We start from the raw sequence: 15,834 nt of genomic DNA on the forward strand, positions 1-15,834 counted from the left end.
TTTTTTTTTTAAACACATATAAATAATAGTATGAGTTCCTGCAAGGGTTTTACTCATGTACTGGCTGTGCAGCGTGTTTCATAAGTGTTTTTGACTTTCTCTGGGAGTGTAGGAGCTGTGTGAGGACCCTCACCTGTTTGTAGATGGCATCAGTGCACACGATCTACATCAGGGACAGCTGGGTAACTGCTGGTTTGTCGCAGCGTGTTCCAGCCTGGCCTCCCGAGAGTCTTTGTGGCAAAAGGTAAGAACATGTTTTTTCCTCTGCCTTTTTTCCTGATTACAAGGTTGGATTAATCTTGTATTAAACCCTGAAAACATAAACCCACCGATGAAACACTTCTGGTTTGCATTGTGTCTGTTGTTACTGTAAATCTGCACTTAAATGATTTTAAACAAAGTGTGGGTGGGAGTATTTTTAAACTCCAGACCAAGCTTGTTATTAGCTATGGGTGGAATGCATTTAGGATCTTTTTAAGATTATGGAAATGTAACTTTGAAATCGTTGCTTCAACCACTCAGTCATCTTCAAAGCAAGTTTGGCGATAAACAGCAATAAGATGGAGTCGGTCTGCTATCGGTTTGTGATAGTTGAATTTGAGTTCCTTAATGCAAAGAGACGAGTCGCAGACAAATTGTTCAGATTCAAACTGATTGCAGTGTGTTTGCAAACTGTTTACAGTCAGTCCAAGTTGAGCCACGATTGATTTTTATCCATGTCTTTTTGGATCTTGAATGTAGCAAGAAACCCACCTAGCTAGCTAGTATTACCCAGCATGCTTTTCAGATTTTTGATTTTATAAATGTTTAGTGTTACAAATTGTAATTTTTCAAGTTCCAATTCCCCACGCATTTCTCCACCTCTTGTGAAAATATTGAACTATTCCTTTAAAACCGAATAAACTAGTGACTGCAGCTGCTTGCTAGTTGAAAGCTGCTGTGCTCTTTTGCTCCCTCTAATGGCTGAGTGTCCATTTTTGTCAGATAACTTCTTCTCACTAGAAAAGTTGCCAGCATTACCAAACAAACCACACACAACCCTTTGGTTGAGGATCGGCCAGGTAATGGAGGCATAGTTGAAGAGAGAAAGTCCCTGTGCAAAAGTGTGCACAGTACATTGGAAAAAAGGGATGCATCATATGCTCGACTGTGTTTAAGCATCCATTAGGAAACATTACTATAAGAAGTAAACACCAGACTGCATCAGTCAGTAGAAGTCTGAATGGTGGAGTCTAATGTGGAGTCTCTGAGGACAGACTGGAAGCACTAAGGCTAGATGGATGTCCTCTGAATGGGTTTTTATTAGTGAGGGTTTTTTTATTATTATTTTACATGGTTAACCAGCAGAGGCGTTTCTGCACTGCTAAAGCAAGCAGGGGCACACTTAGCAGTAAGAAGACAGAATACAGTTAGGTCCATAAATATTTGGACATTGGACATGGACAACTTTTATCTAATTTTGGTTCCATACATTACAACACTGAATTATTAAATGAAACAACTAAGATGCAGTTGAAGTGCAAACTTACAGCTTTAATTCAGTGGGTTGAACAAAGAGTGGATAAAATGTGAGGAACTAAAGCATCTTTTTTTAGTACAGTCCCTTCATTTCAGGGGCTCAAAGGTGATTGGACAAATTAAATAACTAAAAATAAAAAAAACCCTGTCATTGGTTTGCCTCTGATAGCTGCAGACTGGAAACACCCCACAAGGGCTCCAGCTTGTCGAGCCATCTCAGTGTGGCCCTTTGTCAAACTTACCTATTTTCCTGCTGCTAACATATCAACTTTGAGGACAAAATTATCACTTGCTGCCTGATATATGTGCCACAAGTGCCATGATGAGAAGATAATCAATGTTATTCACTTCACCTGACAGCGGTTTTGTTATGCCTGATCAGTGTAAGCCCTTCTAACACCAAATCCTGTCACTTAGCAGCCATCTTTGCAATGTGTCTGGGCAGTTATTCAATACAGCTCAGAGGTGTGGTACATTTTCCCCAAAGTAAGACTTAAATGGAAACAAAAACAAAAATAAAAACAGAAAGACACGATTTGCATCCAGTGGTTTCAGTTTAAATCAGAGGAACCTGTTTTGCTTGTTTATCTCTTCTTCTTGTTTCTTTTCCTCTTCTGGGTGTGTGTTTGTGCTGTAGAACCACAACAGCTTTGGAGAGTACATTTCTGGTTTTTGTGTTTGGACCACACGTTGTGCATTATGGACCGTTGCTGGCACTCCATTAATGTATGCATGGTAAACCCCCTCAGCTAACCTGAATGATCAAACCATGGAGAAGAGGCCAAGGCTCGAAATACACTCGCATAACAATTATATAACCTGCTACCACAGAGCCTACACAACCTACAATATAGACTACTATTCGGGATTCAGTGCCTTGTCTGCCTTTTAGCCAATTCATAAAATGAAAAGCAACAAGACTTATAATGCTCTTATAATGCAGTTTAAAATATTACTGGTTAGCTAGCATTCAAACACACCTGCCTGTTTGAATGCTTCAAAAGGTATGCAACTGACACTCAAAATAGCCCTGATTTGAATACAGTTTAAATCAGTGAGTAATCTAAAAATTTAGAATTGACTGAAGGAACTGCAGTTTTTGGCGTTTCCACTTTGACTTCAGAGGTTCCTGCTCTGTAGCAATATTAGCATTTTAGCTCTGGTGAGGCTTATTCAAGCTTGCAGTGGCGACTACTTCACCAGTGAATGCAGACGTGTGTACCCCTCAGCCATAAAAGGCTGATGGAGTATTATTGGTGCTGTGACTGGCAGGCGGTGTGGATATCCAAGTCTGTGAATGCGATAACTCGAAAACGAGGCAACGTAGGACTTTCAAATTCATCAAAAAAACATATGTGTATGTACTAAAATTCATAAGGTCAGAGGTCAGGTTTTCTGAACATCTTGTGCTCTTGTGTGTCACCTAAGACTTTCATTGGAGCATCTACTAGGAGGCTCAGGGGTAGCACTGGCAGCCGCTAGTATGTTTTTTCACTGTAATAAAAATCCAGAATTAATTCACAAGTGGAACTTCTGTCTTTGTGACATCTATGGCAGATTTATAATTTGAAAAAAAAAGTTTTATGCAGAAAAAAATCTGATATTCTTCTGATTTTCTCGTGTTGGTTTTGCATTGTGATCAGCCTTAGCAGGTGTCTTTTTCAAGATTTATTTTTAGGCATTTTGATTCTATTTGATAAGATGGGTAATAGGTGAAAAGTGGATGTCATTATTAATCAGTCATAGCTGTTGTCCAGCAGTGTGGTTTGTTGTAAGGAGATGCAACAGTGCTTTAACAGATTTCATCCATTGTTTGCTACCTCTGCTAATTGAATAAAGGTGCATTGGAGATCTTTAAATGGACCGCAGAGAGCTTCACGCAGCGGTCCTTACTTTCAGAGATGTAGTTCGCTGCAATGAAAAGTCAATTTGAAGCCTTTTAAACACAGATTTAAATAAACAAGTGTTTGCATCCTGATTGGCATCACACATCCACTATCACCAGCTCGAGCACACAAACTTGCAGCGTTTTGTCAATAAAGAGCAGTTTATTTGAACTGTGCTGAGCCGGTTTGAAGTCTCTGGCATCAGAATGATTCTGAGATGTTCTTTCACGTGCTGATAGAGGAAACAAAATGATTAGTGAGGTTTAATGGGATTTGAAACAAGATGCCTCAGCCTGTTCTAGAGAAATGCTGTATTGTGGAACTAGGCCGAGTACACATGGGGATGCTTACATGGCAGCTTGATCAGGTCCATCCTCAAGGAACAGCATGTCTTCTGCTTATTTCCCTTCTTAGGTCTTTAGTTTTGGCTGATTATTTTGTTCTGGTTTTTCCTACTTTGTTAATGTCTTTTCTTTTTTTTAAATGATGCACATGTCTGATTAGAATCACTGTAAATCTTCCTTAATCCACCTGAGCTTGTTGAATGCATGTTTGTGTTGATTATTGCCATCTACCTGCAGTGTAATTGTTCCTGTAATTTAACAGCTAAAATTCACAGGCCATTTTTCTGGTGCATTGCAGTTGTTATCAGACACCTGTAGGTGCATTATCACCACAGTAGGCCTTTCTTTGAAGCCCCAGGTGGCGTTCTGTAATGATAGGTGCACTTGTAGGCTTGTTTTATGCAATTTTAAAATGCATGCACACAAGTAAAGGAATTAAGTTTTTGTGTGAAATTTGTAGCTTTCCCTGCATTCGCCTCTGGAGCCCACCTGGTCTTTTAGTTCTACTAAAATAGAGTTTTCGGAGTGCTGCCTACACACGTACACATGGCAAAGAAGTTATAAAACTAAAACTTTTATTGCTGAGCCACTTACAAAACAAACAAGATGAAAGCCAAGAACAAATAATCCAACCAAACCTTCAAATCTTCCAAAAGACAAACTGCAAGGGATGAAACAACAAAGAATAGAAAACTGATAGGGTTTAAATACACAAGAGGAGATTGGGACAGAGTGAACACATCTGGGGAAACAGATGAACTGAATCTAATGAGATAAGGGACTGTCAAAGTAAAGCAGGAACATTGGGACAAGGACTAAGACATACTAAATTGACAGAACTAAACAGGGACACAGAAACCAGACACGGGACGCAACTGACTTCTCACAGGAGATGCTGAGGACAAAAACATAAAGACTAGGCTAGGACAGACTGGACACGTCAGGTAAATTACAAAATAAACAAGGTGTTTAAGTTCCAGTGTATTTGACCTCTCAGGGCTGCTGTAGGCATATAAAAGTGTGGCACTTCTTCCAGAATTGCTCCTGTAAAGCCACAAAATGCTGTAAATCATAAACTCAACTGTGTCCTGCCTGAACAGGAGAGACTATTTCAGATGCAAAACGAAGTGTAGTCAGTGTAAACACAGACCAGAAGAGGGTCCATCATACTCGGGCACGGTACGAGGTAACTGCACCTAATTTTAGAGCACCTTCAGTTTCAAAACAGTATCAAAATATTCAAACCAGGTTAACATTTCTTTTGGGATTTTTGTCTGTTTTCTGTCACATTGAGGTTTTAAAATTCTTTTTTGCACCTTGACTTGAGAAAAACATCTTCTTTTTTCTTACAAAAAACCACAAGAAGATGCAGTGTTTAAATAACAGTATGTTAGTAATGTAAAGCTTAAACGTGGAGAAAAAAGGAAGTAAATTCGTGAAATAATCTGCAGGCGGGAGGAAGTTTTTATGGAGCGGAGCATACTCAGCACAGGCCCAGGTGTCGTCTACGCCGCAGATGACCCTCCAATCAGCACCTGCAAGAAAGTACAGACACGTAGGGTCATTTGGAAAATATCCGCTCCGCTCAGTGAGCGTCGCCTGCAGCTGCTAAAGGAAACTTCCAATCAGCATCCGCTGTGTTTTTTTCCCAAGATGTTGCCACTTGTTCATTCTTTTCTTGTTTCTTGTTCTTCGTCATTAGAATTTGTTACATAATAAATTATAATACACTTTTTAAAAAAAAATACATCCAGGTTTTAAAACATTTATTACTGACTCTGTCGTGGAACCAGAGTTTCTTCATTCCTCATTTTGGACACATTTTATTGAGTAAAAATGTATAGGGACACATTTTGCTGGGGCTTCCCATGATGCACTGTGTGTTTCTTCTTCACTCACCTTTTCTCTCACTGTGTGTTTATACACATTGCATCTGCATTTAATCGTTAGCTATTATTAATCTCTGGCTCTCTTCCATAGTGTGGCTTTTGCCCTGTCTTCCTTCTTCTTCCTGAGTCCGGTTCTGCTGGAGGTTTCTTCCTGTTAAAAGGGAGTTTTTCCTTCCCACTGTCAACAAGTGTTTTACTTATTTGGGTTCATGTGATTCCTTACTTATTGAAGTAAACTGAAATTCATTATTCTTATTTGAAATAATCTGCCTTGCTATGGTTTCATGTCGGCACCTTTGAATATAACCAACACTTGCAGTCATTGCCTCAAAACAAGTGTAAACAGGAGGAGGATTTTTGTTTCTTTTTAATAGAGATTTAATGCGGTTGTGCTTCCACAGACATACAGGTTTGTGTCCTTTCCTGTGCTTTTTGTGTTTGTGTGTTAGGAGGTCGTGGTGGAGACTGGAGGAGAGACAGGTGGACCATTTTACACATATATCAAGAGACTGAATGAGCTAGTTGTTACTATGTACCGTTTTAGCTGTTGGGGTGCTCCCACTCATATAGTCTACATTCTTTTTTTTTTTCATGCTCAAAGTGGAAAAAAATCCCTTGTTAGTCTCTCTCTCAGTAGCAGTAGCCCTGTTCTGGTTTTGTCGTGTAGCATGGAGGGTGGATAGCGCCACATTAATGAGTAGACATTACTGACTCCCTCTGTACCTGTGGTTAGCAGTTATTACTAATCTCGGGGGGGGGGTGATAGGCATACCGCACAACCTGATTGGGCTCTAGTGCCGAAACATTAACCGGTCGTCACACAGGAAGTCCAGATCAGCTCCAGGTGGATGCTTAGTTTAAGTTTTCCCTATAAACCAAAATATGTCAACAAAGTATAGCTGGGACATCTTTCAAGCCATCTAAAAGCTAACCATATAAAAATGTCATGAATTGAAATGTAAATGTGCAGGAAACAAAGTAACAGGTTTATTTTTCTTTTCTTTTTTGGGCAAGATAATTCATTTAATTCATGAAAAATTAGGCTTTAATCTTAGAATCCTTTATTCTTAATTCACAGTTTTTGAATGCATTAAGTAGCCAGTGTCAGGTCTTGTAAGCGAGGATAGACATCCTCATTTACTTAGTTTCCTGCTAGTTTTACTTCCTGTGAGAGCAAAACAAGTAAATGGTCCAAGTCTCCCAGGAACAGACACATCTCCCTGGAGATCCTACTTCAAAACATTTTGTACTTTTGTACCAGTTAATTACCTGCAAAAAGCTGCCAGCTTTTAAAGTTCTTTCAAATAGTTCTGGAAATATTTTAACGTGTAATTTTTGATGTTCTTTTATTTGTGTTAATGAGAAAAATCCTCACTTGATAATGGGATGACCGGTGGGCTTATTTCTCTGGTGCATTAGTTTACCTCTCAGTCACAGGGCGACAGGAAAGAGTGAGCAGAGAAGACATACCAATGAGGACAGTCGGTGAAAATTCATATTCATGCATTCAACACTGTTGGCAAGATCGATTTAATTGAGACTCTTGAGAATATGCAGAGTTAGATTTTTTTTTTTTTTAAGCAAAACCGAGCCTCTGAGTTGCATGTTAGTCACACGCTTTGTACGGACAAGAAACGAGTCTAAATCCTCCTGTCGTCTGGGTTATTTTCCTTTTTCTCTCACACTTTTCCAGACACTTGTCTTCTCATTCACAGTTAGCATTTCATCCCCTGAGGCAGTTTGAAAGCAGTCAGGGCGAGCCTGCAGGAGGAAGAAGTGGAGGAGGAGGAGGCAGAGAGGTGAAATCCACATGCATCTCCTCACTTGTTTGTCAGGGTCACCATGTAAGACAGAGACCGATGAGGTGGCAGGAACCTGTTCCCCTCGTCCGCTGGGGAATAGTTGCACCCATCCACAGAAGTAAACACTGTCTCTATGCATTATCTCGTGTGGGAATCGGCTCCAGCAAACCCTTCAGGGCTGGCTGTTTGTGAGTTAGAGATGGGATAACAATTTTGTTCAACACTCAAACCCAAAGCACTTAAGAAAATGCAGATACGCCTTTTAGAATGATTGGATTTATTTCAATGATCTGATACAAAGTTATGAAACAATAACCTGTTTTGATCACTAAAGTGTTTTTGAGTCCTTAAAGGATGTCATATGGCCTGTGTCGATATTTTAGAGGGGAGGAATCATGAAAGGAGACAGAGGGCTGGCTTTATAGTAGCGGGTTCCTCAACTGAAAGCACACAAGGACTGAAGATGAGTCCAAGTATCTGTCCGAGATCATACACGCCAAGTCTTATTTGTCCACTGTGAAGGTGATGGAGCAGTCGACCGTCTCTGGGCTGCAGCCTTCTGAAAATGCAAACAAGAAGTACATCACCTTCCTCACCTTGGCCAGCTCCGCGATCCTCTCACCGAACTCGTCAGCGTCAGCCTCGTAGCACTGGACCGGCGCGTCGTCCCCATCGCCCGCTGCTCTCCAGAAAACACCTGCCGGCTCGAGCAGCTGACGGGTCATCAGGTTGGTGAGGTCAGGCGTCCAGAGCTGCGAGGTACCCATGATGGTGAGGCGGCCCGGTTGGGCCAGCCACACCTTCCAGTGTAAGAACTGGAGGGACTGGTTTGAGAAGTCCAGCCGGTACACGGCCTCATTGCCCTGCAGCAGGCGCTCGCCCTCCTGCCTTTTTTGCCCGCGCTGCTGCAGGGACTGAACCCGCAGGCGCATCACCTCCGTCAGCTCCACGTCCAGCCGGAAGGGCAGCTTCACCTCTTTAGACATGCTCAGAGGGCACACCTTGACAGGCAGAGAGGTCAATACCAACTGCAAGGCTGGATTAGATCGGCAGCTGTGTCGAAGATAATTTATCTCTGTCCAGACTCTCCTGTGCTCCGCTCCTTTCTGCTGGCTTACACATGAGCGTGTACTACTGATAGTAGAGGCGGGTCTTACTTAGAACTACAGAAGGAGATAGAGAAAACAAGATGCAACCACAGTGCAGGATTAGCCCTCAGGGAGATGTGCTTAATAGTGTTTGTCACATTCGTTTGCGTCTCTGCTTCCTTAGATACAGATTCTTAACTGTAACACATTTATTGCATGAAGTGTCGTCTAGATTTTGGAAGCCTGCATGAGTGGTAAAACAAATGTGAATGCCAGAAGTAAGAGTCAGGTGGTCCCTCGCATGTAATGGGTGGGCTTCTATCATCTGAGGATAAGAAGAAGGGAGTGTTAAGAAAGCCTCTTCACTCCTCTTATGTGGCAGCAGGGGAAACCCGCGGCGCTTTGTGCTTGTGTCTCTGGTCAGTCGTTGGGTCACTTTCCCTCCAGAGTTCAGCTGCTGTATAACAGCACTGCACAGCTGAAAGCTGAGATAGATGCACACTGCAGAGACAGAGACTAAGTAGCAGCGAAGGTGGAGTGCAAGAGAGATTGCTTCCCGAAGGATTACGAAATGACTCTGTGGTGTGGTGCTTAGTTTTTTTTGTTTCTTCCTTCTCCTCGCCTGTAAAAAGGAGCTGTTGCTGCCTCTCAGAGCTCTGGAGGGGCCAGATTCTCTCCATCAGCGGGTGTCACCTCCTGCAGAGAGGGTTGACAGTAACTGCTGTTCAGTTAGCGCACCCTGACATCTCCAAGAACTCCTGCTGGGACAGTCAGTCACACATGTTGTCGCTCTCTGCATCATTTGCAGGTTTTATTGGAGACTGTATTCATGCTGATAGAGGCTTCACAGACACCCTTTTTGCAGGTCACTTCTGGTGTTCATAAGGTGCTCCGTTATGACTCTGAGCCGCAGTGGGATCACAGTGAAATGATATTTCATAAAAGATGAGAGCAATCACACCACGCTATAGTTCAGAAATCACTTGTGTCCCCTTGTACGTTTCTGGATGTTGTCCGGTCACTGATTTCATTTCATTGCAGAAAGTATGAAGATAATCATCATTTAAATATGTGAGTTATAGAACCAAATCAGTCTGAGAGCAGCTGATGAGGAGGAGAGAACAAAGCTCTTCTTTGTACCAGGATGTAAACATGTTTATTTCTGCTGTCTGCAGTCTGTTGGGATTAACATTATTTTGGCTGTTTGACTGATTTCCTGCAGCAGGAAGTTGTGTTCAATGAAAAAACTGAGATAAAATATTGCTTGCCACACATATGCGGACCAGCTGGGAGTGAAATTCAAACATACAGTGGGAGCTACCGTAGACTAAAGTAGAGCTAAAAGGAAAAGCCCTGGACTCTGCACTCTCAACCACAAACACACACAGCAGCATGCATAACAGTCTAAGGTAGCAAAAACAAAGAATTGGGCGTAACCAGACATTAATATCTGATCATATGAAAGAGGTTAAACATCTACTTAGCTTAACTAACACTGGGTTGGTGAAAGGAGATTGGGGACATGTCAAAAACCTCTGGGAGGAATTTTGCTCATTGCGTCAGGAACCAAACTTTGCTGGACTGGCACAGCATTGTTTCTATAACAGAAGGAGAGTGAGAGGCTATAATAGAAATACCATAATATTAACAAAGACTGTAACCTGTCTGCTGCAGATATTTCTTTATTTTAATCGATATCAGTCAAAAAATGTTGTCATTTAACTTTGGTTTGCACTTTTCTAGGAAATTTGGGTGTGATTAAGATTATCATAATAGATGGTTTCATTATTAAAGAAAGACTGAAATACAAGCTTTTTTTGCCTGCATTGAGTCAGTATTCTAAATGGCGAGTTATATATCAAATACATATTTACATGTGCAGTCCTGCATTCATACACGTGTGCATGCTTTCTTAAATCAGTTAAGTGATAACTATATGCACTTAGGGCAGTTTTTAGTTGCCTCTCCATTGTGTGGACCGACTCCAGCGCCACTGTCTCAGACTGCAAGGTGGTGGTGGCAGACATTGTGAGCTTCTTGTAGGTGCAACACTACTTCACCTGCTGCAGGTGTGGTTAAAGGGACCCTCCAGCACACAGGGGCTCTCCAGAGCAGAAGGACGACTGCCGTGACCGGTTTCAGTCCAGTACGGTGGAGTCAGTGTCTCTCACCGTAGCTGAAAGATATCAAAGACCTGAGGGACCTGAGCCTGGAAGAGCACTTTGAAACTTTGAACTTTGAAAATAAGAGGACTGTAAACTAATAAATGAGTTGCAGGTAATGTTGCTCTCTTGGTCAAAAGGAGGTCAAAAGTTCTCAAAGTTGGGTTACCGAGCCACGTCTCTGTGCAGGAAACACTGCTCTGTGTCTGCTCAGGGCTCTGAGGTCATCAAGAAATTCCTGATACGTGTATTTGTTTTACCTCCCCTGTGAAAAAACTAACTACAGTTCACAAAATGGAGTCTGGTTATGGGCATTTCGCTGGGCCAGAGGAAATGCAGGCAGCCAAAACACACACACACACACACACACACACTGCAGTCAAACAGTTATTACCTCTCACCCATGTCCTATTACAGCTGGATTTATGACTGTGAAAGCCAAGGTTATAAATTTGTCCCCTAATCCTGAACGCAACAGCAGACATGAGGGGGACGGTGGTCTCGCTTCGCCTGCCCACTCCACTATGATATTATTTGTGCTCCATGGACCAACGGCTATTTGTTTGGCTTACCTGCCCCTCTGCTCCCCTGTCCTCTTCCACCATGTAGGTCATTCCAGACTGGAAGGAGCAGGAGTGGGATACAGAAAAACCAGACTCCTACGCTGGGATTTTCCACTTTCGCTTCTGGCGCTTCGGGGAGTGGGTGGACGTGGTGATTGATGACCGGCTACCGACGGTGGACAACCAGCTGGTCTACTGCCACTCCAACGACAGCAACGAGTTCTGGAGCGCCCTGGTGGAGAAAGCCTATGCCAAGTGAGCATCAGAGGCAGCAGATTTTACTTAAACTCGACTATAAATCCATCGGAGTCAGATTTATGGAGCTTGTACAGAGTCACCAAGGATGTGGTCACATATTGGTGTCATTAAAAAAAAATTTTTACCATCACAGATACATTCATTATTCCTAGAAATCATCCCATAACACAGAAATTTGTAAGATGTGTTAAACTGTGCTGAACGTTTATCATTTATCAGTGAACAGGCGAGACGAGCACATTTCAGCAGGTTTCTGTCCACAAAGCAAAAACACCAAAAGCAGCCCGATACAAAGATTTATTATGTCCTTCATAAAACACAAGACGACACAAGAGTAAATCATTTTTTAGACGTGGATGACTCAGCATTGATATCAAATAACAAAAATAATTTTAAAGCTATGCGGAAAACACTCTCTGCCTTTTTTTGGACATTAATAAATAGACATTTTTACCATAAGCTTGAAAGCAAAATTTAAATAAAATGCAGGAATTAAGTGTAAAACAATGAAGTGTAAATTTCTGTTGCTACACCTGTGAATATGACATATTTTTTGTGATTTTTAAACAAAAAACATAAAACTCTACAATCTGTTGTAGAGTCAACAGCATAAGACAGCTAAAAAACAGACTGGAAATAAAAGTGCATTACTTTATGAAGGTCAGCGGTTCTTTTGTGCCTTTCATATTAAAAAGGTTCATATGAGTCACATCTGTGGGCAGATTACTCCAGAGATCAACACTCATTCATATGCACAAGTTTGCTCTTTTAGTTCTTTCATGGAAAAGAGATAAATCGGTTAAAAGATGTGATTGCACAGTTCGATGTGATGTACATTTTCTCAGTATTTTGTACGTCAGTTTGATTTTATAGATTTGCTGAACTATTTTTATTGCTTACACTTAGTCATTTAATTGTAACCGGTATCTGTAACTCGATTTTAAATTGGAAAATTCTCTAAATAAATAACACAAAAACAAAACACATCATGGCCTTATCTCTGTTACCACATTTAACCAGTCAGAAGTAACCTGTTTTGCGACTGTCCCAAAAAAATAGGAACTGTATATGAAATTGTTCCCTCTTCCTGCAGGGTTTACGGCTGCTACGAGGCTTTGGATGGGGGGAACACGGCTGACGCACTGGTGGACTTCACGGGTGGTGTTTCTGAGCCCGTGGACCTGCTGGAGGGTCAGATGGCCACAGACGAGGCGGCCCGTAACCAGCTGTTTGAACGCGTGCTCAAAGTCCACAACAGAGACGGCCTCATCAGCTGCTCCATCAGGGTAAGAACCGTGCAAAAGGTTCAGCTTAAAGAACACGCTAAGAATCACCAGTTATTCTAACATGCTTGTTTTTGTTGGATGTATATATATGAATATGAAGCACCAAAAGAAAACCTTGAACACAGCCCTCAAATCAAAGCTGATTTTCTTTGTTAAGACTAAAATTTGGATTACAGTTCAATTTCTGGCCATACTTCAGTAATTAATGCGCAAATTACTGCACAAAAACTCTCTTACTGGAGGTCAGAGTCAAAGATGTTGGTCTAAACTGCAGCTCAACCGGCTGATGGAGTAATTTTAGTCGGAACTTAAACCTCATCCCACTCCAATAGTCAGAGGATGTCAGTCTCTGCTGTTCGCACTTTATCCAGGTGCAATAGCACAGAGGTAGAGTGCAATTTAAAGATGCATTCAAGCACCTGACTTTTGAAACAAAGCCATCGGGAAACTCGCACTTGGCATTTCAACAGCATTCAAAACCCTGCTGTCTGAAAACTGTGTAATCACCCACAGCTGACCTCCCCAGAGCCCTTTAATAATTAGAACGTTTTCTATTCTGATTTAAAATCCAGGGATGAATAACCAACCTCTGCCTGTCGTGACTGACTTTCCAAAGACATTCAATTGTCTGGCAAAGATAGCAGCCATCTCAGAATCTCCGAATGAGCTCTTCTCAAAGGCTCTTCAACTTTGTGCTATAATTAATGTGCGAACGAGGTGCCATTGTGCGCAACATTTCAGATTTTTGCCTGTGTGCCTTTTCCTGTCCTCAGCATTTGAAGAACCAGACCCGGGTATTGTTATAGGCTTCCTGTTAGCAAAAGCAGGTTTTAATGTGGGGATTAATAAACGGTCCATTCCAGTGAAAAAGAGAAGCCAATAAAAACTCACTTATAAACCAGGACAAATTTATGGCCATTTGTATTAAAGTTATAATGTAAAGACGTGAATAGTCAGTTAAAATCACGTTCTGTTACTAATTTGAGTTTTTTCTGCTGTTAGTTATACTGAAATGACACACAAGGTTTTTGCACCCTGACGACACATAACTGTAGCTGTAAGGTACTAGTGCTGGAAATGCAACAACAGTCAAACTTATGTATGAAGTTTCTTCGAGTCTCTATTTTATTTTATGTATTTATTTTCTGGCTCTAATTTACAAGTTATATGTGTGTGTGCTCATATGTGTTTGAGCACAGGAAATTATTATTTTTGCAAGAGCTTCTGTTTTTATTTGAATAATTTAAGGAGACAGAAATCGGTCTTTCATTCCTTTTTTTTTTTTGCTGTTAGTAAAATTTATTCTTGGAACTCATTTAGGGTCAATTAAATTTTCACTTAAATAGCACCAGCCTTACAACAACATTCATTTCAGGGCACTTTACATTCCCTTTGAGCAAGCCCTTGAAAATATTCAGGAGGAAAAATAACAAATATTCACTGCAGCTATTTGCAACATTGGAAAGTAGAAAGTCAGACAAATTTGAGTACAATAAATGGGTCAAATAAATCTTAATAGAGTCTATGCTAAGACACTATTATTAGGACTGTCATTTTGAAGCATAGACAGCCTTAAACATGGATGGAGCCACTCTGATGTCACCCACTCGTTACTGAAATCCTGTTCTGCACCTCGAGCTGAGCATTTTCACTGTTGACATCTTGATGTTTTGAAACCAAAGATGATGAAGTGTGGATCTGACTGACGTCGGCAGTCATTGGCCAACGAGGATAGCATTGATAATCCTGTCTTTTTGACACTAAAAGGTGTTAAAGCGGTTCGTATACCAATCAGAACGTTGGTGGATCGATCCCCGCCTCCTACAGTCCACATTTTGATGTATCCTTGGGCAAGATATTGAACTCTGAATACCCTGATGCATTCATTGTAATGTGGGTGTGTGTAAATGTTAGATAAAAGTGCTTAGGTATAGATATCAGCAAGTGACTCAAAACGGAGTAGAAAGATACTATATAAGTAGCAGTGGTTACTGTAATTTGCAAGATGATCTTAATGTTTTATTCAGTGTGATCTGAAACTAGAGCACGAGCCCATAAAGCCATCAGGAAAGTGCTCGCTGAGGTCCCAGAGGGAGCTGAGGGCCATTTTCCCATGAACTTCTGTATAACCAAGTCTTTTTACAATAAGATAAGCAGCCCCCTGCTGGCCTTTTAAAAAGATTAAATTCAATTGCATTTATTTATTTATTTATATAGCGCCAAATCACAACAAGAGTCGCCTGTAGGTGATTGAGATTCTAAGGTTAAGACCTCACAATAACAGAAAAAAAACCCCCATCAATCAGACGACCCTTTATGAGCAAGCGGGAAGGAGAAACCTCCTTTTCCCATCTGTCGGGGCCGGCTGGGAGGTACAGGACAAGATACACCTAAGAATTCAGGTTTCAGGTGCTTAACTTTGAAGACCAGGAGGCTACGTCCATCTTTTATGCTGTCTGAACCTCCAGTAAACTGAGAATTGCTGCTCTCCTGCCACCATCTGTTTAGACATAAATATAGCAGCTTTTCTACAAAGCTCAGTTTTTCCAATAAAACATTAAGCCGACTCACCTCTATGCAAGAACAACATAGTAAAAGCTGTTCCGAGCATAGATTTCATGTAAAAGATAACAGATGTTGGTTACTCGAGCTTTTTGAAGTCTCGCCTTTTTGCCTTTTTTTCTAGCTTTTTGGCCCCTGCAGCTTGCTTTAGTTTGTTCGTTGCTCTTTTTTAACCAAAACTGATCATATTTGGTATGTAAGTTGAACATACTGACATGGCGGTCCGTGACAGTATACATGACGGACATAGCCTATATGATGTCACCCATTGGTTTTGCACTACATTTCCACATTCCAGTAGTACGGGGGCCCCACAGGGAACGGTTCTGGCTCCGTTCCTCTTCACCATCTACACTGCAGACTTCTCCCACAATTCCACCCAGTGCTTCCTGCAGAAGTTCTCTGATGACTCTGCAATAGTCGGCCTCATCACTGATGGGGACGACAAGGAGTACAGAGGTCTGACCCAAGACTTT

General features: G+C 41.4%; 2 protein-coding genes across 6 annotated transcripts in view; one reads left to right on the forward strand and one right to left on the reverse strand.

Annotated features, from left to right (window-relative positions):
* The window catches only part of capn5b (calpain 5b), a 53,212-nt gene that overhangs the window by 22,819 nt on the left and 14,559 nt on the right, over positions 1–15,834 (forward strand). For all 5 annotated transcript variants that reach the window (XR_311507.1, XM_005725382.2, XM_005725383.2 and 2 more), the window contains exons 3-5: positions 113–244; positions 11,299–11,507; positions 12,604–12,796. Coding sequence is in view for 4 of the 5 variants with exons in the window: in XM_005725382.2 (XP_005725439.1) it covers positions 113–244; positions 11,299–11,507; positions 12,604–12,796 (534 nt within the window). In the remaining variant the exon portion in view is untranslated. The remainder of the gene's footprint in view (positions 1–112; positions 245–11,298; positions 11,508–12,603; positions 12,797–15,834) is intronic.
* On the reverse strand, positions 7,943–8,425 carry ompb (olfactory marker protein b). Its single transcript, XM_005725473.1, has one exon. It carries the CDS (start codon positions 8,423–8,425, stop codon positions 7,943–7,945), a length of 483 nt encoding a protein of 160 aa, XP_005725530.1.

Source organism: Pundamilia nyererei, unplaced genomic scaffold, assembly GCF_000239375.1.
Source record: "Pundamilia nyererei isolate P.nyererei 1_Seehausen unplaced genomic scaffold, PunNye1.0 scaffold00015, whole genome shotgun sequence".
Classification (NCBI taxonomy): domain Eukaryota; kingdom Metazoa; phylum Chordata; class Actinopteri; order Cichliformes; family Cichlidae; genus Pundamilia; species Pundamilia nyererei.

Excerpts from the sequence above, each read along its gene's own strand:
- ompb (XM_005725473.1), bottom strand. The coding sequence starts at position 8,425 with ATGTCTAAAGAGGTGAAGCTGCCCTTCCGGCTGGACGTGGAGCTGACG.